General features: G+C 34.6%; 1 protein-coding gene across 1 annotated transcript in view; it reads right to left on the bottom strand.

Moving 5' to 3' along the window:
- Positions 1 to 22190, bottom strand: part of LOC120355076 (protein Cep89 homolog) — a 249369-nt gene that overhangs the window by 75196 nt on the left and 151983 nt on the right. The window contains exon 3 of the mRNA XM_039443380.1: positions 13570 to 13670. Coding sequence (XP_039299314.1) covers positions 13570 to 13670 — 101 coding nt within the window. The remainder of the gene's footprint in view (positions 1 to 13569; positions 13671 to 22190) is intronic.

Here is a 22190-nt window from a genome sequence, read left to right as displayed (position 1 = left end):
GGTGATATTTACAATCCATTGGAAAATACAGCTATCAGCAATGGATTTGTGCATCAGTTCCTGACTGATGTCTTCACCCACACTATGAAGAATATCAAGGATGGAATCAACAATTTTATAATGCAGCATTGCCTGCTTGGACTTCCGATCAATTTTTGTGTGGTGTTTGATGACACAAAAGTGTTGTTGAGGACATTCTTCAAGCTGGGACACAGCATGGTCACCATTGTGGATCTCCAACAGATGCCTGACTGGAAGAACAAGGATCTGAAAATTGTACTGAACTTTCTTGATACACAAGAGTGCTATTGGTGTGAATCCAAATTCAGTCTCCAAGAACTGGCTCTGCTAGAATTGGGCAAGGAGAAGATTATATTTGCAGGATTTTCACTGGTTGAGGGCACTGATCGGGTTCAGAGATTCAGGATTGAGGATGGAGAGTCGGGTGATCCGGCTTTTGAAATAATCATTTACAAGACAGTTGCTTCCAGAATCATGTGCACACCTTATGAATTTTATGACGAAGATGATGATCTTTCTTGTGATGTACCTTATGGACCCTGCAAAGTTCATAAGCATGAAGAGCCATCAGCTGAGAGGTATCATAGGACAGATGATTATACAAGAGGAGAGAAGCTGTTTCATTTGTATATTCTTTTCAATAATTGAGATTTGTTAATAGATACTATATACTTGCACATTTTCGTTATTATTCAAAAACTTCCTCATCACTTGACTATAAGTATTTTATGATGTCATACAGTTCAGTTGAAACATGAAAACTTCCCAGTTGAGTCGCAGCTGATCTATTGGAAAAAGTTAGTTCAACAAAAGATATCCATCGTGGTGTAACGGTTTACAAACAATTACACCTACCCTCGACCTACCTACATTCTCTCAACCTATCTATATATGAAAGAGATTTGAACCCAGGACTCTAGAATGGAAAGCAGAAGCACTAACCACTACACCACGATGGATATCTATTTACTTGTTGTTTATCATGTATACTTTAACCACTATATCCAAGTTCATTGCAGCTTCTAGTGAGCTGTAAGTGAACACTGATTGAACACTGTCTGAACAGTGACTGAAAACTGACTGAACAGTGACTGAACACTGACTGAACACTGAAAACTGACTGAACAGTGACTGAGCACTGACTGAACAGTGACTGAACACTGACTGAACAGTGACTGAACAGTGACTGAACACTGACTGAACACTAGTGGTTATGAACAATGATTTGTTTGCATTCTTGGATTTCTATCAGAGACTCTTGAAAGCATACATGAAGATCAAAATGGCAGCAGTGTCCTAGGATACTTCTTCACAGAGGCTGTGCTGCAATGTGCTAAAATGTTGGGTTATAGAACTGAATAGGTGATGTGTCTTGTATGACTCTTGACTGACAACACTGATGGTCGCCCACTATTGTGCACACTATATATACACTCTCTAGAGAGGGTGGGGAGTCTTCTGATTTATTTTTATTTTTTTTTCTCATTTTTTTCAATTAAAAAAAAATATTTTATTTTTTATTCAATTTAAATTTAATTGACCTTTCACCTCTGACCTTCGACCTTAACCTTGACCTTGACCATGACTTCGACCTTGACTTTGACCTTGGGCTTGAGCTTGACCTTTGACCTATTGGGAAGTCTGGCGCCCTGGTGTGCCAGAACATACAATTCATAACTACTGACTCAAAAAATTATATCAACTTATTGAATATTCTAGTTCTTTATATAATAACAATTTAAAATTTCAAAAACTATGAGAAAATATTTTGATAAAAAATAAAAGAAATCTGGTGTGGCGCACTCACACAACTTTCCTTGCTGTTATGAAAATTGATCACCTGACGCTAGTGTTCCCGCACATCTCAAGTCTACTACTTTTCAAAGATCTGAGCCAGCTGGTGACAGGACAATAATGCTCGAAACACACGAGGTCTGCTATCTCTTCATAGTGAATGATTTAATAGAATCAACAGTTGACAACCGTTTGCAATTGAAATAATCACTTTTTCTCGAATTTCGAGCTTATTTTCAATTTTAGGTGAAAATGTTACTGAACATTAATTGTAGAGATTTTCGTGCTCAATCTTTTCCACTCAAAATTCTATCTTAAATTAAAAATTGTATCTGAAGCCTAATAATTGAGAATCTAAAATCAAACTTTGCATAGATGGGGCGGAGCTCCTGAAATGTTTACAGATATGGGACTTGTGACAGTTGATATGGCTTATCAATGACTATTTCAGGTTTAAATTTGATCAAAATCGTTGGAGTCATTTTCGAGAAAATCTCGAAAAACCCTGCTTTTGAAAACATTTCCGCCATTTTAGCCGCCATCTTGAATCGCATTTGATCGAAATTGTTCGTGTTGGATCCTTATAGTGTGAGGACCTTAAGTTCCAAATTTCAAGTGAATCCGTTAATTGGGAGATGAGATATCGTGTACACAGACGCACATACACTCATACACACACACACACACATACAGACCAATACCCAAAAATCATGTTTTTGGACTCAGGAGACCTTGAAACGTATAGAAAACATGAAATTAGGGTACCTTGAATTTTTTTGGAAAACAATACTTTCCTTACCTATGGTAATAGGGCAAGGAAAGTAATGAAACATATAGAAAACATGAAATTAGGGTACCTTAAATTTTTTTGGAAAGCAATACTTTCCTTACCTATGGTAATAGGGCAAGGAAAGTAACAATACCACGAAGGCAATGTACCTTCTATAGAGCAAACTGGTTGCTGACAGGCATGGACATTTGATAATTTCATCAAATTTCCTCGCACTTCCCACGCACGAGCAAACTCATCTCTCTATAGCCTATATTATTTCCTATGTTGGAAAAAGTATTATTTATCTGCCTGATCAGAAGTGACCGATATTTTTGTAATCCAAGAGCTACAAAACTTGAAAATTAAAAACCAAAAGGTAATCATATCTAGCCTGGAAGTCCTCGAATACATGTATTATGCTAAATCTAGGAACACTTTTGATATGTATTAAGCACTTACTTTTAGAAATGACGACCGTTTCCGACCTAGTGTGAGCCATCATAAGACTGTTGAAGAGGAGAGAGTCTTGTATGAACAGCATTTTGCAATGGTAGACAAAGCAACAAAATCCTTATTGTGAGATAATGAAGCTTTTGCATTTTCATGTAGTAAATAGGTCTGTTGAAAATTGAAACATGTTGTTGTTCTAGAGCACATGGGAAGCTTCATCATGTGTACATAATAAAGAAAATATCCTCAATATTAGAATAGGACAAATATCAGGAATATCTATACTCAAGCTTCAGAAATATCCTAACTTGATTTCAACTTCCTTCATTGAGCAAAATGTAGCTTAGTCTATCATAGAATTGCCGGTAAACATTGACAATGAGCCAGTTAGTGTTGAGTATGAATGCAGAGCCATTTTTTATGTTAATTCAACATATATTAACTCAATTTATGGATAAGGATATAGCCTAATGAGAGTGAGGTTATATAGAACCAGTGTCATCCAATAATAAGAAATGGAGAACAAACGTTACAAAAATGGAAATTAGAAGAAAATGTTATAAACATTCAGGCACCTGAGAGCTCATCAATGTCATCCACTATGTCTTCCGAACTATATAGTCCTATATAGAAACTCAGGCATCCATTTGAAATGAGGTGGAACACAGGGGTGCCCAGCCCCCCCAAGGGCAATGGCGCATGCCCCCCCCCCAATGCAAGAGTCATGCCCACCCAAAGTTTCCCAATTCCCAACCCTTCAGTTTTCAACATTAGTCAGTGTATGACAGTAAAATTCACATCTTACATTCTAATCTTCCAAAGGACATTATTTATCTTTGTTCTTGTGGGGAATTCTTTCTGTTTCCATAATATTGTAAAAATATATATCATCGTTTCTTATTTCTTTTTAAATAGAAATAAAGTATCTGAACGATGCAGGTCTCGTTTGCTGTGTTGACAAAGTAACCAGGTCAGCTAGCAACACCTGCATTGATCACTATTTTATCAAGCTGCCACCCTTATTCGAGGTGACATCTGTAGTAATTCAAACCTCAATCACCGATCACTATACTGTTTGCATGAAATTTTCTACACCGGAACCTATCCCATCTCATAACGAAGCTAAATATTACGTGAAAACTGATTGGGAAGGTGTGAAAGATTCTCTGTCTTGCCAAAACTGGAACCATGTTATCAATGAAAACAATATCAATCAGGCTACTAATTCATTTATAGAAACAGTTCAGGAGATAATCTGTGAAAAGTCATCAAAAATTAAAATTTCAGCGAAAAACACAAAAATAAAACCATGGATCACTAGCGCCCTCATTAACTCTATCAGACATCGCAACAAAATTAAAAGGAGACTTATCAGACAACCTTACAATATCGCACTGAAAGAAGAATTTATCCGTTTCAGAAATATATTACATTCCGCTATTAAAAAAGCCAAATATAATTATTATAGGAGTAAGGTTGATGAAGTATCTAATAACCCTCAAAAGTTCTGGGCTGTAGTTAAGGAAATTGCTGGGAAAGCCAAAGGCGCGAAATCATTTCCAATCAATGCATTTCCTAGAGATAGTGAAACGACCCTACAACAAAATATCAATGTTATTTGTAAAAATTTCAATAAATATTTTACCTCAGTTGGAACCTCACTAGCCACATCATTGAACCCAATTGGAGAACCGGAAATTAATGATAATGATTGTGGAGTTGATTCAGTATTTGAGTTTAAGATTGTAACACTTGAAGAAGTTGCAAATGTAATAAATAGTCTTAAAGGCAGGAGTGCACCTGGGTACGACCTTATCCCAACTAAAATCATTAAAGATAACATACATTCATTAATATATCCCATCCATCACATTGTTAATTTGAGCCTTCATTTGGGGCAGTTTCCAGAGAACCTGAAAATTGCAAAAATTATACCAATCTACAAATCCGGCCCCAAAAACAAACTCACAAATTACAGACCGATTTCCCTTTTAGCTTCTATTTCAAAAATGATTGAGAAGTGTGTCAAAGTACAATTGATGGAATACTTGACAAGTAATGATATTCTAGCAAAGAACCAATATGGCTTTCAAAAATCCAATAATACTAATGATGCCCTTTTTGAGGTAACTAGATACGTAATAGAAACAATAAAATCAAAAAATAAAGTAATTATTTCTTTCCTTGACTTGGCTAAAGCATTTGATTCGGTCGATAGGGAAAAGCTATTGAAAAAACTTGAAGCTGTGGGAATTAAAAACTGTGCACTCCATTGGTTCATTAGTTACTTTGACAAGCGTTTAGAATTTGTACAGATTGAAGGAGAATTTAGTGAGAGGGACAGTGTTGAATACGGTGTCATTCAGGGCAGCACCCTGGGACCAATATTGTTCCTGATTTATATTAACAACATTTCCCAACTGAACACAAGAAGCAAAGTACTCCTATTTGCTGATGATACAATTGTTATTTCAGCAGGTAGAGAGTGGGAAGAAGCCTATGAGAATGCCTGTTCTGAGCTATCAAAAATTAAAAATTGGTTTGACCACAATAGTCTATCAGTTAACTTGAGCAAAACCAAATATATGCCCATTGTGACCAGGAATCAACCAGACCCAGGCTCAAGGCAAATCAAGATGCACTCCTGTAGAAATATAGGATCATCAACCTGCACTTGTGGTTCTATTAATAGATTGGACCAGTATAAGTATCTTGGGGTCATGTTTGATTATCGTCTGAGTTGGGTTCCTCATATTCAGTGTTTAAAACAGAGACTGAGAAGATTGTTGTATGGGTTTTCCCAATTGAGCCATGTGCTGAATATCAGACTGTGCAGGAGGATCTATCATGCCTATGCACAGTCTGTATTGGAGTATGGCATTATTGTTTGGGGGGGAGTATCATCTGCAGGTCTTGAACCTCTTGCTGTCACCCAGAGAACAATTTTAAAAACAATTTTGAAAAAGGAATCAAGATACCCCACAGCGCTGCTGTTCTCGGACTTCCCTGTGCTCAACATCAGACAACTATACATCAAAACATTACTCAGTTATATTAGGAAACATAAAGCAGATCTATTCATCAATATCGAACATAATTATCAAACACGACATAGGAACAACCATGGATATTATATACCTAGATTGATACACGGAACTGAACTCAAATCACCATACTATTTAGCTCAGATTTTATACAGGAATGTTCCAGATATTGTGAGGGAGGCCGAGAGCAGCAGCAATGTGATTTTTAAAAGCTCGTTGATGAAATGGCTCTTCAGCATAGGCTGGATTGGAGCTGAGAGGCTAATTCACTCACCTTACACCTAGCAAGAGTAAATGCATTGGGGAATAACTTTATACATTAATATTTCGAAATGATAAATTAATTTATACACTCATACCTCACGTTCAAGTATTTAGAGTTTCAAAACATAAGAGAGGCTTATAATACAATAAATTACCTCCGGTTTTTGGGTCCTCTTGCTCTCCCACTCTAGATATCAAGCTACACCCAACACTATATTATGTTGTCAATTATAATTCACCTACTGTTATATGAATCTTAGTTGTGTAATTTTAATTACACATATTGTAATTCATAGTAAATATAATACCATAATTATAACTACTTAGTGAATAATACTGCTTGCAGGAACTGTCCCCCAATCTCAGACGCATAGTCTTACTGGGGGAATTCCACTCAATCAATATGTTCTTTCTACTGTTTATGTAAAATTGTGATTCTTATTTTGTTGAATATCAAATATAAATATGTACATGTATTGTATGCCAAGTGGAAATAAACGAATTGAATTTGAATTTGAATCTTTTTGATATTATTTTTGAGACTAGCAATGCACGCGTTCTTGATCGGGGCATCCCATGAAGGGGCATCAGTAATAAGGATAGATACATCTCATACCACAGCTCATTCTTCTAAGCTTTTCAATGTAGTCTAAAAGTATGTTGAAAAATATATGGCCAACTTTTTCAAGGTTATTCAACCTCTTTTTCCTCCAACTAATAAGATTGTCTCTGTCTGACTCAAATGTACTCTGTATTTTCTATCTCGGAGTCTCTCGATGCTGAGAAATTATTCTCTGTCTCAAATTTTGAAGCTCTTCTGTGTTGGAAGTTTCCATTGTGTTGTTTTTCTCTCTCCTGTTGAAGTATGTGTGTGAAACTTTCATTTGTTCCTTTCAAAAAGTGGAAAAATTGGAATAGAATGACTACCGTACTGTATTTTATTTTTTCATTTGATTGGCGAAGAGTGGGCAGTAATGTCAACTCTTTTCCACTTGACTACAAAATTGACGGAATTCTCCACCTTTTCACGTTTGAAGCGAATGCATTATGAATTGGAGAAAAGACGAACTTGAGACAACTAAGCTTGTAGAAGATTGATGTGTATGCAATTCAAATAAGAATTTATTGTTGTATCAATCAGTATAGACCTAAAGAAGCGTTTTATAAACAGTAAAATTATAAAAAAGAATCATCACAGTTTCTCTCTCATTGAGAAAGATTGGTATGACTCTGAATGGCGACGTTCATTGGTGCTGATCAAAGAAGAGAGTTTTCTATCCAACAATTTCAAATTCCTATTCTGAAACTACATTATTTCCAATAATAAAGCAACTATAACCATGTATTGAAAAATTTGTGATTATTTTCAAAGAAGCATTCAAATCATCTTATTTATTTTTTGGAAAAACCAAAATGAGGACAGGTTGTGGAAAAATGTATCCTATCAGATTCCCTTTAAATTATTACATAGATAAAATCCCAATTCAAAAGTTTTACCCAATTGAAACATCCATCTTTTTATTCTCCATAATACTCAACATAATCAACCGCTTCTGAATAAAGACTGATGCAAGATAAAAAGACGTCTTTGAATTTAAACTTTGTACAATTTAATCTTATAGAAGCTTGGTTGTTGTATCTGATACATCTTCAACGTTTTTCCAATTGTAAATTCAGCATTTTTTCGACAGATTAGATTGATCATATTAGTCAAATGTATTTTGCTACGTCAAATTTATTCGTTCAACACTCATTGAACATAGAGCAATGACTATTCAAATAATTCAGATTTTCAAAAATCAACCTTATATATTTATAATGAGCTTGAATTCAGTTTTTCTCAAGTTGAGATAAATAAATTCAAGCAATAAGCGTTATTTCTCATATCAATGTATCAGAAAAGCATTGATAAGAACGCTTGGGAGGGGTGAGGTTAACTACACTTTTTCCAATTGTATTTGAGAAAGTAACAAGTTAATTTAAGAAAGTATTAATTGTAATTGAGAATAGTCACTTATAATTGAGAGAATGCCATATATGTAGATAAGAATAGTCAATTGTATTTGGGAAGTCATCACATGTAAATGAGAATAGTGAATTATATTCGAGAAATCGTCAACTGTAAATGAGAAGATATCAATTGAAAATGAGAAAATTCTCCAATTGGCATGTCGTGACTTTTCTGTAGGCTACAGTACATGTTTGATTTGAGCAGGAAAGGATACACAGTATTCCAATTACTACCATAGGCTTTGCATGGGGGCAAATGAATATTTTCAATGGTGAAAGTATTTCCCCTGTACAGTTTACGAATGATTTATGAGTATCATTTCTATGTATGTATTGGCAACGCGACTTTTGTCTCTTGAATAAGACTTTCGTCTTTTGGCTTTGCATGGGGGTAAATGAATATTTTCAATGGTGAAAGTATTTCCCCTGTACTGTTTACGAATGATTTATGAGTATCATTTCCATGTATGTATTGGCAACGCGACTTTTGTCTCTTGAAATATTGCACTTCATTAAAATCAAATTATCTATGTTCACGGCGCAATTGAACTTTATCATCAATCAATTGAATCTCTTGATCAAACAATTCGGCAATTCTTCAATGGATTTTGGGGCTTGAAAATATCATTTTTTTCAAAAACTAAATGTTTTATTGGAATACTAAATATATTATCATACTATTTTATATGAGTAGCGTACAGTTATGAAAAATATTACTTGATTACTGTGTGGTAAATAGGGTGTAAATTTGAATGATTGAAATTGGCTTCATTTGATATTTTTCGCAAATTTTTGACAAGAGAAGTTTTTTCTTTTGTCAAATTCACTAGAGTTTGCGATGTTGTTGATAATTGCATTCCCATTTCAGAGACATTAATATCATCATGAAACGCCTTCGAAATTAAAATAATTATTAGATTAAAATGTACATTACAATTTAACTTATCATTGTGCTTTTAAGAAAATTAGGTTGCTACAGCAAGGAAACTCAAAGACAGGACCATTAAAAATTAAAATCAAGCAAAGAAAATCAGAATAATAGTGGATGATGAAGTTATAATTTATTTTTGTCAAAGATTCACCATCAAACTCATAGGCTTAAAATTACTAAAATTCCTGCATACAACATATTATCAATTGTATTTTTTATGCTTTATATTGAGTTACAATTTGCAAAATATAACATTGTAAAGGTGGGAAAAAGTATTAAAATTAACTACATTCGGATATCTTTTTTTAATACCTTGATTTTATAGCCATGATTCAAAATGTTGACATAAAATATAAAAAAAAAATCATGCCCCCCCCCAAAAATGTTGATGGCGCAAATTGCGCCATGCCCCCCCCCCCTTGTGGGCACCCCTGGTGGAACATACATTTGAGATCCAATAGTTTCTCTTTGCTTATGGGTTTCCCTCGAGGCCACGACATTGTTAACTTAACAGCTTACCAGAGAAGAAGTGGTTTATTTCTTTTCTTCTGATGTCTCATGTTGACCAGGCCTAACAGATCACTTCCACGTCTTTGAGGGTTTCTTCTGCACTTTTCTGGATTGCATTGAAATATTTATCTCAACAAAGTTGTCCTGTTCCCAGTCACATTAAACAAATATTTTTTCTAGTGCAAACTCCTCCACTTGAGTAATCCTGAAGCTACTCCAAACTTGTTCACCAAGAATATAATTTTCTGGTTTGTAATGGATTTTTCCAGATGCTCTGTACAGAGCATCTTTCACAATCTTCTTTTTCCGTGCTTTCCACAGTTTTTTTTTGAAAATTACGTTATAACTTGAGTATAGTATGTTGGAACATATAATCATTGCTGCATTTAAAACATGATTTTATGCCCAATAAGTCTGAGCCATTTCTCAGAAAGCTATGACCAGACACCAAGAAAAATTAAGTAATGATTTCTAATATGGTGTGTTCTCTCAAAAGAGCTTCCAATAATAAGAACTCTAATGTTCCTATTTTGCCCACCACCTGAGTCCAACCATAGTATGTTTTGTATCACCAGGGAAATCTCCTACACTCCCCCTGCCAGCACTTCCCTCAACCCATAAGTAGTATAATTTTAACAGTTCTAGGACAAGGTCAAAGGTCAAAGGTCAAGGGTCAAGGGTAAAGGGTCAAAGGTCACTGAGTGAACACAGAGTGATAACTGGGTGCCACTAAGTGACCACTGAGTGTACACTGAGTGATCACTGGGTGACCACTACTGATCACTAAGTGACACTGATCAACCACTGGGTGTCCCTGAGTGAACACTGAGTGACCAATGGGTGTACACTGGGTGACCAGTGGTCATCTCAATCAAGAGTGACAGGTCCTCATGGCCATCCTTATCTAGAGGGACATGTCCCCCATTGTCATCTTAGTCTTGAGTGACATGTCCCCCATGATAATTGTAATCTAAAGTAATGGATCCCCCATGGCCATCCTTATCTAGAGTGATAGACCCCTTGAACATCTTAAGTTGGAGTGATAGACCCCCTTGGACATCTTGGGTTAGAGTGACAGGTCCATGGAAGACCCCCCCCCCACAGAAGGCCCTCATGGAAGGCACCCACTCGAGTTAGAGTTACATGGAAGCCCCCACTTGACCTAGAATGAAAATTTACTTACAATATTACGCTGGTATTCATGCAAGTCCTTGTTAGGGTTAGGTTAGGTTCGGTTGGGTGAGATTGGGTTAGATTGGGTTAGATTGGGTTAGATTGGGTTGGGTTAGAGAAAGTTAATTTTTATTTCATTATATTTTTCATTGTTTCACATTTTTATCCATTGTTCACACTGAAATCAAACTACGCTGTGACAGGTTCACAATGATCTCTCCTGGCTAAGCAGTTCCCTTATATACACCAGACTCTCCCCACCACATTTCATCAACTCCAGATATATTTTCAAAGTCCTTTTGATGGTTCTAATTTTTCTATTATTTTAAAAAATTATTTTTAAGATTTTCTTCAATTTAAAAATAATTCTTTTGATCTTGACCTTGACTTTGACCTTGAAATTTGGCCTTGACCTTTGTTTGGCCTTTGACCTTGTGCCAGAAGTTAGATAATTATACTACTCAGATATATGGCAAAATTGTCTTTGGAATCATTTATAGAACCATAACTGTGGAAAATAGTTTTTTCAATATGAAATGAATATATATATATATATATATATATATATATATATATAGTCCAGGCAATGAACACTCAAAAAAAAGGGTTTAGAAGGAAGAGTTTGGGAGACAATTTTTGATCCCGCAGTTCTGTTCAGGGTAGTAAGGAGGTAAACATATCAAAAATGTCCCCACCCCTACCCATTGTGCTAAAGGGATGGGGGTGGTTCAAAGGTACCATTTTTGGGTTTCTTGCATATAACTCGAAAACTATGCATATTTCAAGCATGACTATTTCATAAGAAATTGAAGTGTTTATAATTTTCCATAATATTGATCATACAACTTTATCTATATCTTTTCCACTTTTCGAGATATCTGCTCTAAAAGATGTGACATTTTTGAAAAAACATATTTTCCCTAAATTTTTGGCTATTTTTGCTCTCATAACTTTTTGAATATTGATGGGAAAAATCCATGCTCATCATTAGCTTATGGAGCATCAAATTCTCTCCAATTTGATGTATAATTTTACAAGTTCATGCACATCCCCATGACTGTTGCAGCAGCTTCAGTGTTGAGTGTGAGATCTTCAGTTATGCAAAAATAGACCAATTGACATAGGAATTTGGAGAGAATGTTTTGAACACAATCTTTGACTCTGCAGCTTTGTTGAAAACAGTTAAGGGATGAACATATCAAAATTCTCCATCCCTATCCCTTGTGCTAAAGGGATGAGGGTGGTTTAAAAGTTGCATTTTTCAATGTTTTACTTACACGCTCATATCTTGAGAGAAATGCGTTTGACCGATATGACTAACTGTTCAGAAATGAAGCTTGATAAATTCTCTAAAAAATATTTTTTGTGGTGATTTGTGATATCTGGAAAAGTTCTTGAGATATACGCTCTTAGATGTGTAAAATTGTTCAAATAACAGCTTTTAATCCTATTTTTCGATGTTTCAGATCCTACAACTCTCCAACAGGGAATCATAAAGAAGAATGCTTACCGCAGATTTGTAGAGCTTTGTTTTCTTTTTAATTTGATGTATTATTCCACTACTTAATGTTTTCCTTCTATTGTTATAGCAGATTCAATGTGGGGGGTGAAATTTTTATTTTGTAACAATTGATCACTTGAGAATGAAATTTGAGTCTGAAACATCTGGTACACAGTTTTGGACTTTGTAGCTCAATGAAGACTAGTTAGGAGGTAAACATAGCCAAAAAACGCATTTCTCGGAACTGTTAAGTTGACACTTGTTGCAGAGTTGAAAATTTCACCCCCCAAATTGAATCTGCTATAACAATAGAAGGAAAACATTAAGTTCTGGAATAATAAAAAAAATTAAAGAGAAAACAAAGCTCTACAAATCTACAGTGAGCATTCATTTTCATGATGCATTGTTGAAGAGTTCTAGGACCTGAAACATAAAAAAATGGGATTAAAAGCTGTTATTAAAACAATTTTACACATTTAAGAGCGTATAACTCAAAAACTTTTGGAGATAACACAAATCACCACGGAAAAAATATTGTAGAGAATTTTATCAAGCTTCATTTCGGAAAAGTTAGTCATGTCAGTTGAACGCATTTTTCTCAAGAAATAAGCGTGTAAGCAAAACATTGAAAAATGCAACTTTTAAACCACCATCATCCCTTTAGCACAAGGGATAGGGATGGAGAATTTTGATATGTTCACCCCCTAACTGGCTTCAACAAAGCTGCAGAGTCAAAGATTGTGTTCAGAACATTCTCTCCAAATTCCTTTGTCAATTGGTCTATTTTCGCATAACTGAAGATCTCATACTCAACACTGAAGCTGCTGCAACAGTCGTGTGGATGTGTGTGAACTTGTAAAATTATACATCAAATTGGAGAGAATTTGATGCTTCATAAGCTAATGATGAGCATGAATTTTTCCCATCGATATTCAAAAAGTTATGAGAGCAAAAATAGCCAAAAATTTAGGGAAAATATGTTTTTTTCAAAAATGTCACATCTTTTAGAGCAGATATCTCGGAAAGTGGATTCTAATAATAGACTCCAATATAGATTACAATAATATAGAATCCTTGCTTTGTTAGCAGGGAATTGTACCTGCAAGATCTCTCGAGATTTCAAAGTCTTTACATGCGTCTCTGTCATGCATAAAATACTCCCTTGACTTATCTTGAACGTTTTCCAATTCCATATTCAATCTGGAACAAAAAAAGCAAGATTTAAAATTGCGGGGTGTTGTCGAATATCAAATGACTGTGTAACATTAAATTGATTGAACAGTGGTATCTATAATTTGTAATAAATGATTGGTGACCTGTATGTAAAGTAATAAAAGGGTGCGATCCACTAGTTCCCAGACGGGAACACTGTAAATTTGTTGTTGCGTAGCATTTGACGGTAGAGCAAAAGCAGTTGGTTTTTTTTATATTATCAACTAGATATTTTTTGGAATTTGAAAGAAAAACATTTTTTTTAGGGGTCAGATTTATTTTATTGAAATGGCGAAATAATAATAATAATAATAATAATAATAACTTTTATTCACTTCATTGTACAATTTTACAAAGCATAAAACATAAAAAATATCAAGTGCACTCCTCATTAGGCTAGGCCTGCGTCGAGGAGTGGTTCGTCTTATGAATTACAGAAAATATATAAGAAAAACGATTCAGCTGCTTCAAGTACTATATAGAGCTACTTACATAAATAGTATTATCTTATGCCATTAAAGCAATCTAAACAAAAATACACATCTTCCACAAAAATAAACAAATTGATTACAATGCTTAGTTTATATAGCCTAGTTTACAGAATAAAGTTAAACATATTTCAATGAAAGAAAAATGAAACGAAACAATTTATGAAGCCGATAAATACAATCTTAACCTTCTACAGAAAATCGATAAGGAGGACTCTCTAGAAATATCGAAAGGTAAAACATTAAATAAACGAGGACCCTGAAAGGCTGCATGACCAGCCGCAGATGCAGTTACACATCTCGGCTCATACAGTTTCTCTCTGGCTTGACCACGAGTTGTATATCCATGTTCAGGAGTCACTGGAAAATCTAATGGTCGTTCAAATACATATTTTAATAAGTTAAATTTATATAAATCCTCAGGGCTTAGAACTTTGAATTCTTTATAGATTAGGTTAGTGGGATATCTAACTGGTCTATTCAGACATATTTTTACAATTTTCTTATATTGCAAAATAAGGGGTTGTAAGATGGAAGATCCACAACCTCCCCATCCAACAATGCCGTATTCAATTACAGAAGAGATTAGGGCAAGGAATACCATCCTCAACTGGTACAATGGAAGAATATTTCTCAATTGAACAAACTTATAAAATGTTTTCCTTAATCTATTACAAACATAAGAAATATGTGGCTCCACCCTTAGTCGAGAATCTATCATGATGCCTAGGTATTTTACAGAATCATGAACAAAGAGAGGAACACACTGGCAATAAGACTGATTACAGTCAGGTTTATGAATAATTATTTTAAGTTGGTACTCCTCAGAGGGCTTACCAGCCATTGTGAGGTAAAAGGGTAGAACCACAGTTTTATCTTTATTTATACATAATTTATTGTGGTCACACCAATTTTTTATCTTTGCTATACCACTATTTGCTTTCTTAAATGTTTCCATCCATGAATTTCCATGAAACAGAGCTACAGTGTCATCCGCAAAAGAGTAGAGAGAGCCACAGTCTAGATCAATATTTAATAAATCATTAATATAAATTAGGAATAGAATTGGGCCAAGCACTGTTCCTTGTGGAATCCCAGCTTCAACTCTCCTATCGTTGCTAATTTTATCATCAATTTTTACGGCTTGTGACCTTAAGTTTAAGTATGACCTAAAAAATTTCAAAACTATGCCTCTAAAACCGATAATTTCCATTTTATTTAGCAAGAGTTCATGGTCCACTGTGTCGAAAGCCTTTTGGAAGTCCAGAAAGATTCCTAAGCACTTTTTTCCTCTATCTAAATGATTTATAACTTCTCTACTCACTCTAAAAATTGCATCAGAAGTATTAAGGCCACTCTGAAAACCCAATTGCGAACTATTTAAGATTTTATATTTATTCGAATAGGATATTAGTCTCAACTTTACACATTTTTCTATAATTTTACTAATACTAGATAAGAGGGAAATAGGACGATAATTATTCAAACTGGATTTCTCCTTTCCTTTATGTAATGGAATGACTATAGCCCGTTTCATTTCGTCAGGGAAGTAGCCCTGTTGAAAACATAGATTAATTATAAGCTCAAGAGGTTTAGAAATATTATATGCATTTTCAATGAGGCAATTTGCATATACTCCATCAGGGCCAGGAGTTACCCTTCTTTTCAGACTAAAAATAGTGTTAATAACTTCTTCTTCTGAGACTGGTGTAAAAAAGAATGAATTACAATTTCCTGGAATTACTCTATACCTGTATGTTTTGTCTTGATTTAAGTTCTTTAGATTCCTATTTGTAATCTCTTTACCGATTGTAGTGAAATATTTATTGAATTCATCTGCTATCTCTTTCTTTTTGTCTGACTTTATTACTCGTTTATCAATGCCTTGTATATCAGAAGATATATTTTTCTTTTGTTTAGTAGAATCCGTTGCTTCATTTATTGTTTCCCAGGTCTTCTTGATATTATGTTTGCAGTTAATAAATTTGTTTTTGAAATAAGTCTCCTTTACCACGCGCAAAATCCTCTTTAAAATAGTATTATAATTTTTTAATTTGTTGGCAAGTGCATCATTGAACGGCTGTTTTCTAGCTTTTATAGTCATTTTGTTACTTGTCCTTATAGATCTAACTAAACTTGATGTGATCCAGGGTTTAAGTCGGGTTTGTCTACTGCTAACCCTATGACAAACTTTTTTTGATAATGTAAAATGTTTTATGATAGTATCAAAGAAAATTGTAAAGGCTTTTTTAGCACTGTTTTCTGACATAGTTTCCCCCCACGATTCGTTTTCAATTCTAATCTTAAAATTATTTAAATCAATTTTTTCTTGTATGATTTGTAGATCATCAACAGCAGTATTTTTATTTTCACATATTTGATTCTTAGTCTCACTAATAGTACCCATTATTGCTTCATGGTCAGTAATCGAACAATTAAAAATAGCTGGATTAAGCCTAAAATACCGACTTTTTAGAAAAAAATGGTCAATACATGTTTCAGATACGTCACCGATTCTAGTACCTCCATAAAGATAACTTATAAACCCATATTCATTCAATACATCCATATACCTATGCCCAGCTAGACCTAAACGATTTTCCAAGATATCAATATTCGTATCACCAATCAGGACTCGATTTGAGAAGCATTTAGTCTCCTCTAAAAACATTTCAAGGTTATCTATGAATTCAAAAACATTCGTATCTGACGGTGATCGATAAAGGGCAGTGAAGTAAAACTGGTTTTGTTGAAAATCAATAATAAAATTAATAACATTTGTTTGTTGAATATCGACATTCAATATTTCAAACTTAATACCATGCTTAATATACACAATAATTCCATCGCATTTATTATATTTTGTTGGTTTTATGTATTTATTGTAATTGGGTAGATCAAACCCGTCATCATGAGACAACCAGGTTTCAGTGAGTATTATAATATCACAATTTACATTTAAACTAGTAAGAAGCACACATAATTCATCAAAATTCCGTCTGACACTTCTAATGTTCAAATGAAAAATTTTTAAAACAGAATTGTCCGAAAAGAAAAAATTAACATGATTAGAATCTTGTAGCTTCGAAGTTTTACAATTATTATTGTCATAAAGTTCCTCCAATAAGTCTCTTACTTGGCAGTTCTCCATAATAAATTAGAGAGAAAAAAAAACAATAACCAAATAGAAACTAATTTACAGCTTGTTGTAATCATCCTTCGATCTAATCAGCAAAGCCGGACTGGTTTCAGTCTTCCTGACAAAAATTTTTCCATCTCTAGACCATACGTAGCGGTAGTTTTTCTCTTCAGCCAACTTCTTCGTGTCTTTGAGCAGCATGGACACCGCCGGGGACAAGTGTTGGTACGCCGATATCCTACCAACCGGAAGAAAGCGAGATACAGTCTTTGTCGATATGCCAGGCTCACTTTTGTCTTCAAGTGCCTTCTTCTTGAATTCAGACAGCCATGTCACCTTATCTTCTCGACGCATAAATTTTAAAATAATAGGCTTAATGCCGTCCTTGGTACGCGAAGGAACTCTGTGTGCGGCACTAAGATCCTTGCCTGTTAGAGGACTACCTATTGCAGTAGAAATATTTTTAAAAATTTCAAATACGGATTCCTTTGGAGATTCAGGTAAACCAGTTACAATAACGTTGTCACGCCGAGTGTACATCTCAAAATCAGCGATTTGTTTTTTTAATGAGCTAATGTCTGCTTTCAAGTTTTCATTCTCACTTTTCACTATTTTGAGTTCCTCATTGCAATCTTTCAGTTCCTGTTTGAATTTATCGAACTCGTCCGACACGAATTCAATAGATGATTTCATATCTTGGAAATCACGGAGAAAAGTAGGAGATAATTGTGATTGAATAATCTGCTTGACGATAGTGGAGATAGCTTCCAAGTCGAGCTGAGATAACGCACCGCCGGTCGGCTGAGCTATCGCAGACCCCTCACCACCCTTCGCTGGTTCAATGACTGCAGCAGACCCCTCACCACCCTTCATCGCTTCAATCACTACAGCAGGTTCAATCGTTGTCGTCTTGCAAGAAACACACTTCCATTTGGATTTTTTTTCAGTAGACATTTTTCTAAAGTTTTTTTCACTTATCGACTGGCATAGATAGTGAACACTGTTCTTGCACTCACTACACACAATAAGATCCTCCTTGACTACATTTACATTGCATTTATTGCACTCCATTTCAGAAAACAAAGCTTCACTGTCACAATTTATTGATAGCAGAGCCACGGAGATAACGATGTTTACTGCACCGTGTCTGAAGACGAACTGATTTCTGTGAGATTTGAATGTGAATTTTAACATATTTTGGTTTTATAAAATTAGTTATGCTACAACTATTCTTATACAGAACAATTAAGGAAGGTTATGAAATCTTGAACATTCAATCAATATAAAAAAAATTCAAATAAACATGTTGCCAATGATTTTACAAAACGTTAGACAGAATTGTGTTGGACAGATTATTGTGTTTTTTATTTAAACAAGTTATATGACAGTTTAAAAAGCATTATTCATTTATAATTAATTTGGAATTTCTAAAATCAAAACAATATTGAAAAATAAATTTAATATGGAACGATACCGTTATACTGTTGATGTCCATCCTAAGTTGCCATGGTCTGAATGGAGAACCAGGGGATGTCCATCCACGGGTCAGCTCGGTCTGTCTCAGGAGGTAGGCGATGAAAAAGTGTGTGAAATCATTCAGAAGAAAAGTGGAAAGCTTTTTTCACTAGCTGGCTGGAGGGGAGACTAGAATGCTAGCCCCACTTCTACCTCTCCTCAGCGTTTCTAGTCTGTCAGCCAAAACTGTCCAATCAGCTTTTAGTTTTTAAAGTTGGAAAAATTATTTCTCTTCTTAAAGAAGAAACTGATGTTTGAGGGTATGTCGAACCTTATGGTTCATGACAACTGCTTGAGTCATGGGCGCCTGCAGGGGAAGGCAGCCTCTCACCACACATTCTTGAAATATTTTTCTGAGGGTACCTACAATATTTTATTCTCTGAATAGGCTTACACACGCGTGTCTCCTGACGTCGTGAGAGATTGAGGAGGTAGTGACTGCTGGTTATCATTGTTTAAAATCATTCTGTAATGGAACTGAGTTATCTATTATATAATAAAGGGAATAAGAATTGGATTATACACGTAGGCTATGGGACAGGGAATTCACGAATGACGCATCATCACCTCTGAACTATTGGACTGATTAACTTGAAATTTTGCATAATTATAGATTCTAAAATTACCGAGAATGGTTATAGGCCTATTTTGAATCCTTCAAGATTTTTAATGAGTAAAAAATTCATATGCTGATGACATAGCGAACACTGCTCAAGTTTTCAACTTTCAAGAACTTGAAGAAATTTTGAACCAAAATTAATACCTACTTGGGTAAGTGGTGCCTTAAAGCTAACCCAACAAGACAATGTGCAGTACCCAGCATTGTATTCTAGAGATACCAGCAAATACTGATGGTTTTTGATAGCTGATTTTGAACATTGATCACATTATTCCCATTCACCACTATCATCATCAATCCAAATTTCAAGTAATGATCAGGCTGAATTTTCCATTATTGTCATTCTCAATCAAATCAGTTGAAATTAAATAATGATTTGACCTCTTAAGTTAAGCAGAATTACTGTTTGTTGAGTCACTAACTGGTTTTGTATACTGCAATGCTGTTATAGAGAAAAATGTAATTTTCTCTATGTTTGTATATATATTTTATGAACAGAGTGTTTCATAAGTAGTGTCGAACATTTCAGGGTATTTTTCCTGGATGATAGGAGTCTACAAATGTCGTATTTTAAGTGTCCAAAACTCAGTGGTTATCCTTATAGCTGCCATTTTGTTTTTTTCATATACATTTTTTCACTTTTCATATACATATATATGCTATGATGACTGAAATAATGTGAAGACTGGAATAAAGAATGCTATAAAGTGAAAAACAAAATGGCAGCTATAAGGATAACCGCTAAGTTTTGGACACTTGAAATACGATATTTGTAGACTCCTTGTGATAGATACAGAGTGTCCCAAAAACCTTCTATTTTCGGCTCATTCTCCAGTTTTCAGCTATTTCTGCCAAATCTCGTGATCGGACAGAAGAATTTGCTCCCGCCGTTTTTTTAGATTAAAAAATTCAGAATAAAATGAGATCATTCGGAACTCTCTATCTCCAATGAGTACTGAGTTATGATTTTTCAAAAATGAGTGAAATTTGAAGGAAAAATCAATTTTGATGAATTTTAGTTTTTGATCAACAATATCTTTCGATTGTCAACATTCAGATGTATAATTCAGAATTTCTCTGGGCGTATTTTTGTGCTCTACAATCTGATATCAAGGAGAGCACTCTATCTCAAATAGATTTCCAGGTACGCCTGACAACAATTCTCCTTGTATTGTGAAAAACACCTAATTTTCAGCTTCAACCATCATCACCAACTACATTGTCCTCACATTGATATTTCGCACTATTTGTCATGAGTTAATGAGATTATGTTCTATGAGAATCACCTGTTGGATGCACTCCATTTCAGTATTTCCTAGTGGAGAGACGTGCTCAAGGACACCTAGAGGATCAGAGTTTCTAACACTTATAACTTTTGACGCAATGCTCAGATTTCATCGTACTACACTTCATTCTTCTCGGCTCATCAAGGCGATCCAAAATCATGCATCATCAGTCAAATTCGGTCGAAAAATGAAAAAAATTATTGTTGAGTGTACTTAAGCCCATATTCCAATACACAAAAAATGGCCAATTTCTATATTCAAAGCTATGTATCTCTGTAACCCCTTATTATAAAAATCATTACTTGATCCAAAAATGTGCAATAGCATTTTCTGTTTTAATTGGCTGTGAAAGATTCATGAAAAAATATTTTCGTAAAGTGAGATTTGATTGTTGAAAAAGATCAGGAAATTGTAGATATTTTTCTCATATTAACGGTTTTGGCAATCCTATGATATTCAAGAGTGCTCCAAGTTGGATTTTAGGCAACTGAGCTCGTTGAGGATGAATTAATCTACAATTTGGAATCAATCGTGAGTTTCTATGATGTATCAGACTCGTTTCATAAACTCTTGATCAACAGTAAAATCAAGAAAAAAATGTGAAAACTTTAATTGCCATTTTAAAAATCTTCTGTAACTTTTGAATTGTATTTGGATCAAATGTATCATTCATTGGAGTGGGTAGAGGGGGACAATTCTTACATTTTCACTAGATTTGGAAATTTTATCAGAAGTATTTCACAACACATGCAGCTTTGAATATAGAAATTGGCCATTTTTGTGTATCAGAATATGGGCTTAAGTACACTCAACAATAATTTTTCAATTTTTTGATCGAATATGACTCATGATGCATTATTTTGGACGGCCTTGACAAGCCAAGAAGAATGAAGTGTAGTACGATGAAATCTGGTCATTGCGTCAAAAGTTATAAATGTTTGAAATTTTGATCCTTGAGGTGTCCTTAAGCGCGCCTCTCCACTAGGAAATACTGAAATGAGGTGCATCCAACGGGTGATTTTCATAGAAAATAATCTCATGAACTCATGTCATTGTGCGAAGTATCAATGTGAGGACAATGTAGTTGGTGATGATGGTTGAAGCTGAAAATTAGGTGTTTTCCACAATACAAGGAGCATTGTTGTCAGGTGTACCTGGAAATCTTCTTGAGATAGAGTGCTCTCCCTGATCTCAGATTGTAGAGCACACAAATACGACCAGAAGGATTTTGAATTAGACATCTAAATTTTGACAATCGGAAGATATTGTTGATCAAAAACTGAAATTCATCAAAATTGATTTTTCCTTCAAATTTCACTCATTTTTGAAAAATCATAACTCAGTACTCATTGGAGATGGAGAATTCCGAATGATCTCATCAAATTCTGAATTTTCTTATCTAAAAAAAGGCAAAAGCTAATTTTTCTGTCCGTTCACAATATGAACATAAGCAATGAACCT

The sequence above is a fragment of the Nilaparvata lugens genome, chromosome X (assembly GCF_014356525.2).
Source record: "Nilaparvata lugens isolate BPH chromosome X, ASM1435652v1, whole genome shotgun sequence".
NCBI lineage: Eukaryota > Metazoa > Arthropoda > Insecta > Hemiptera > Delphacidae > Nilaparvata > Nilaparvata lugens.
Note: the sequence above shows the minus strand (reverse complement) of the source record. Positions and strands in the feature narration are given on the sequence as shown.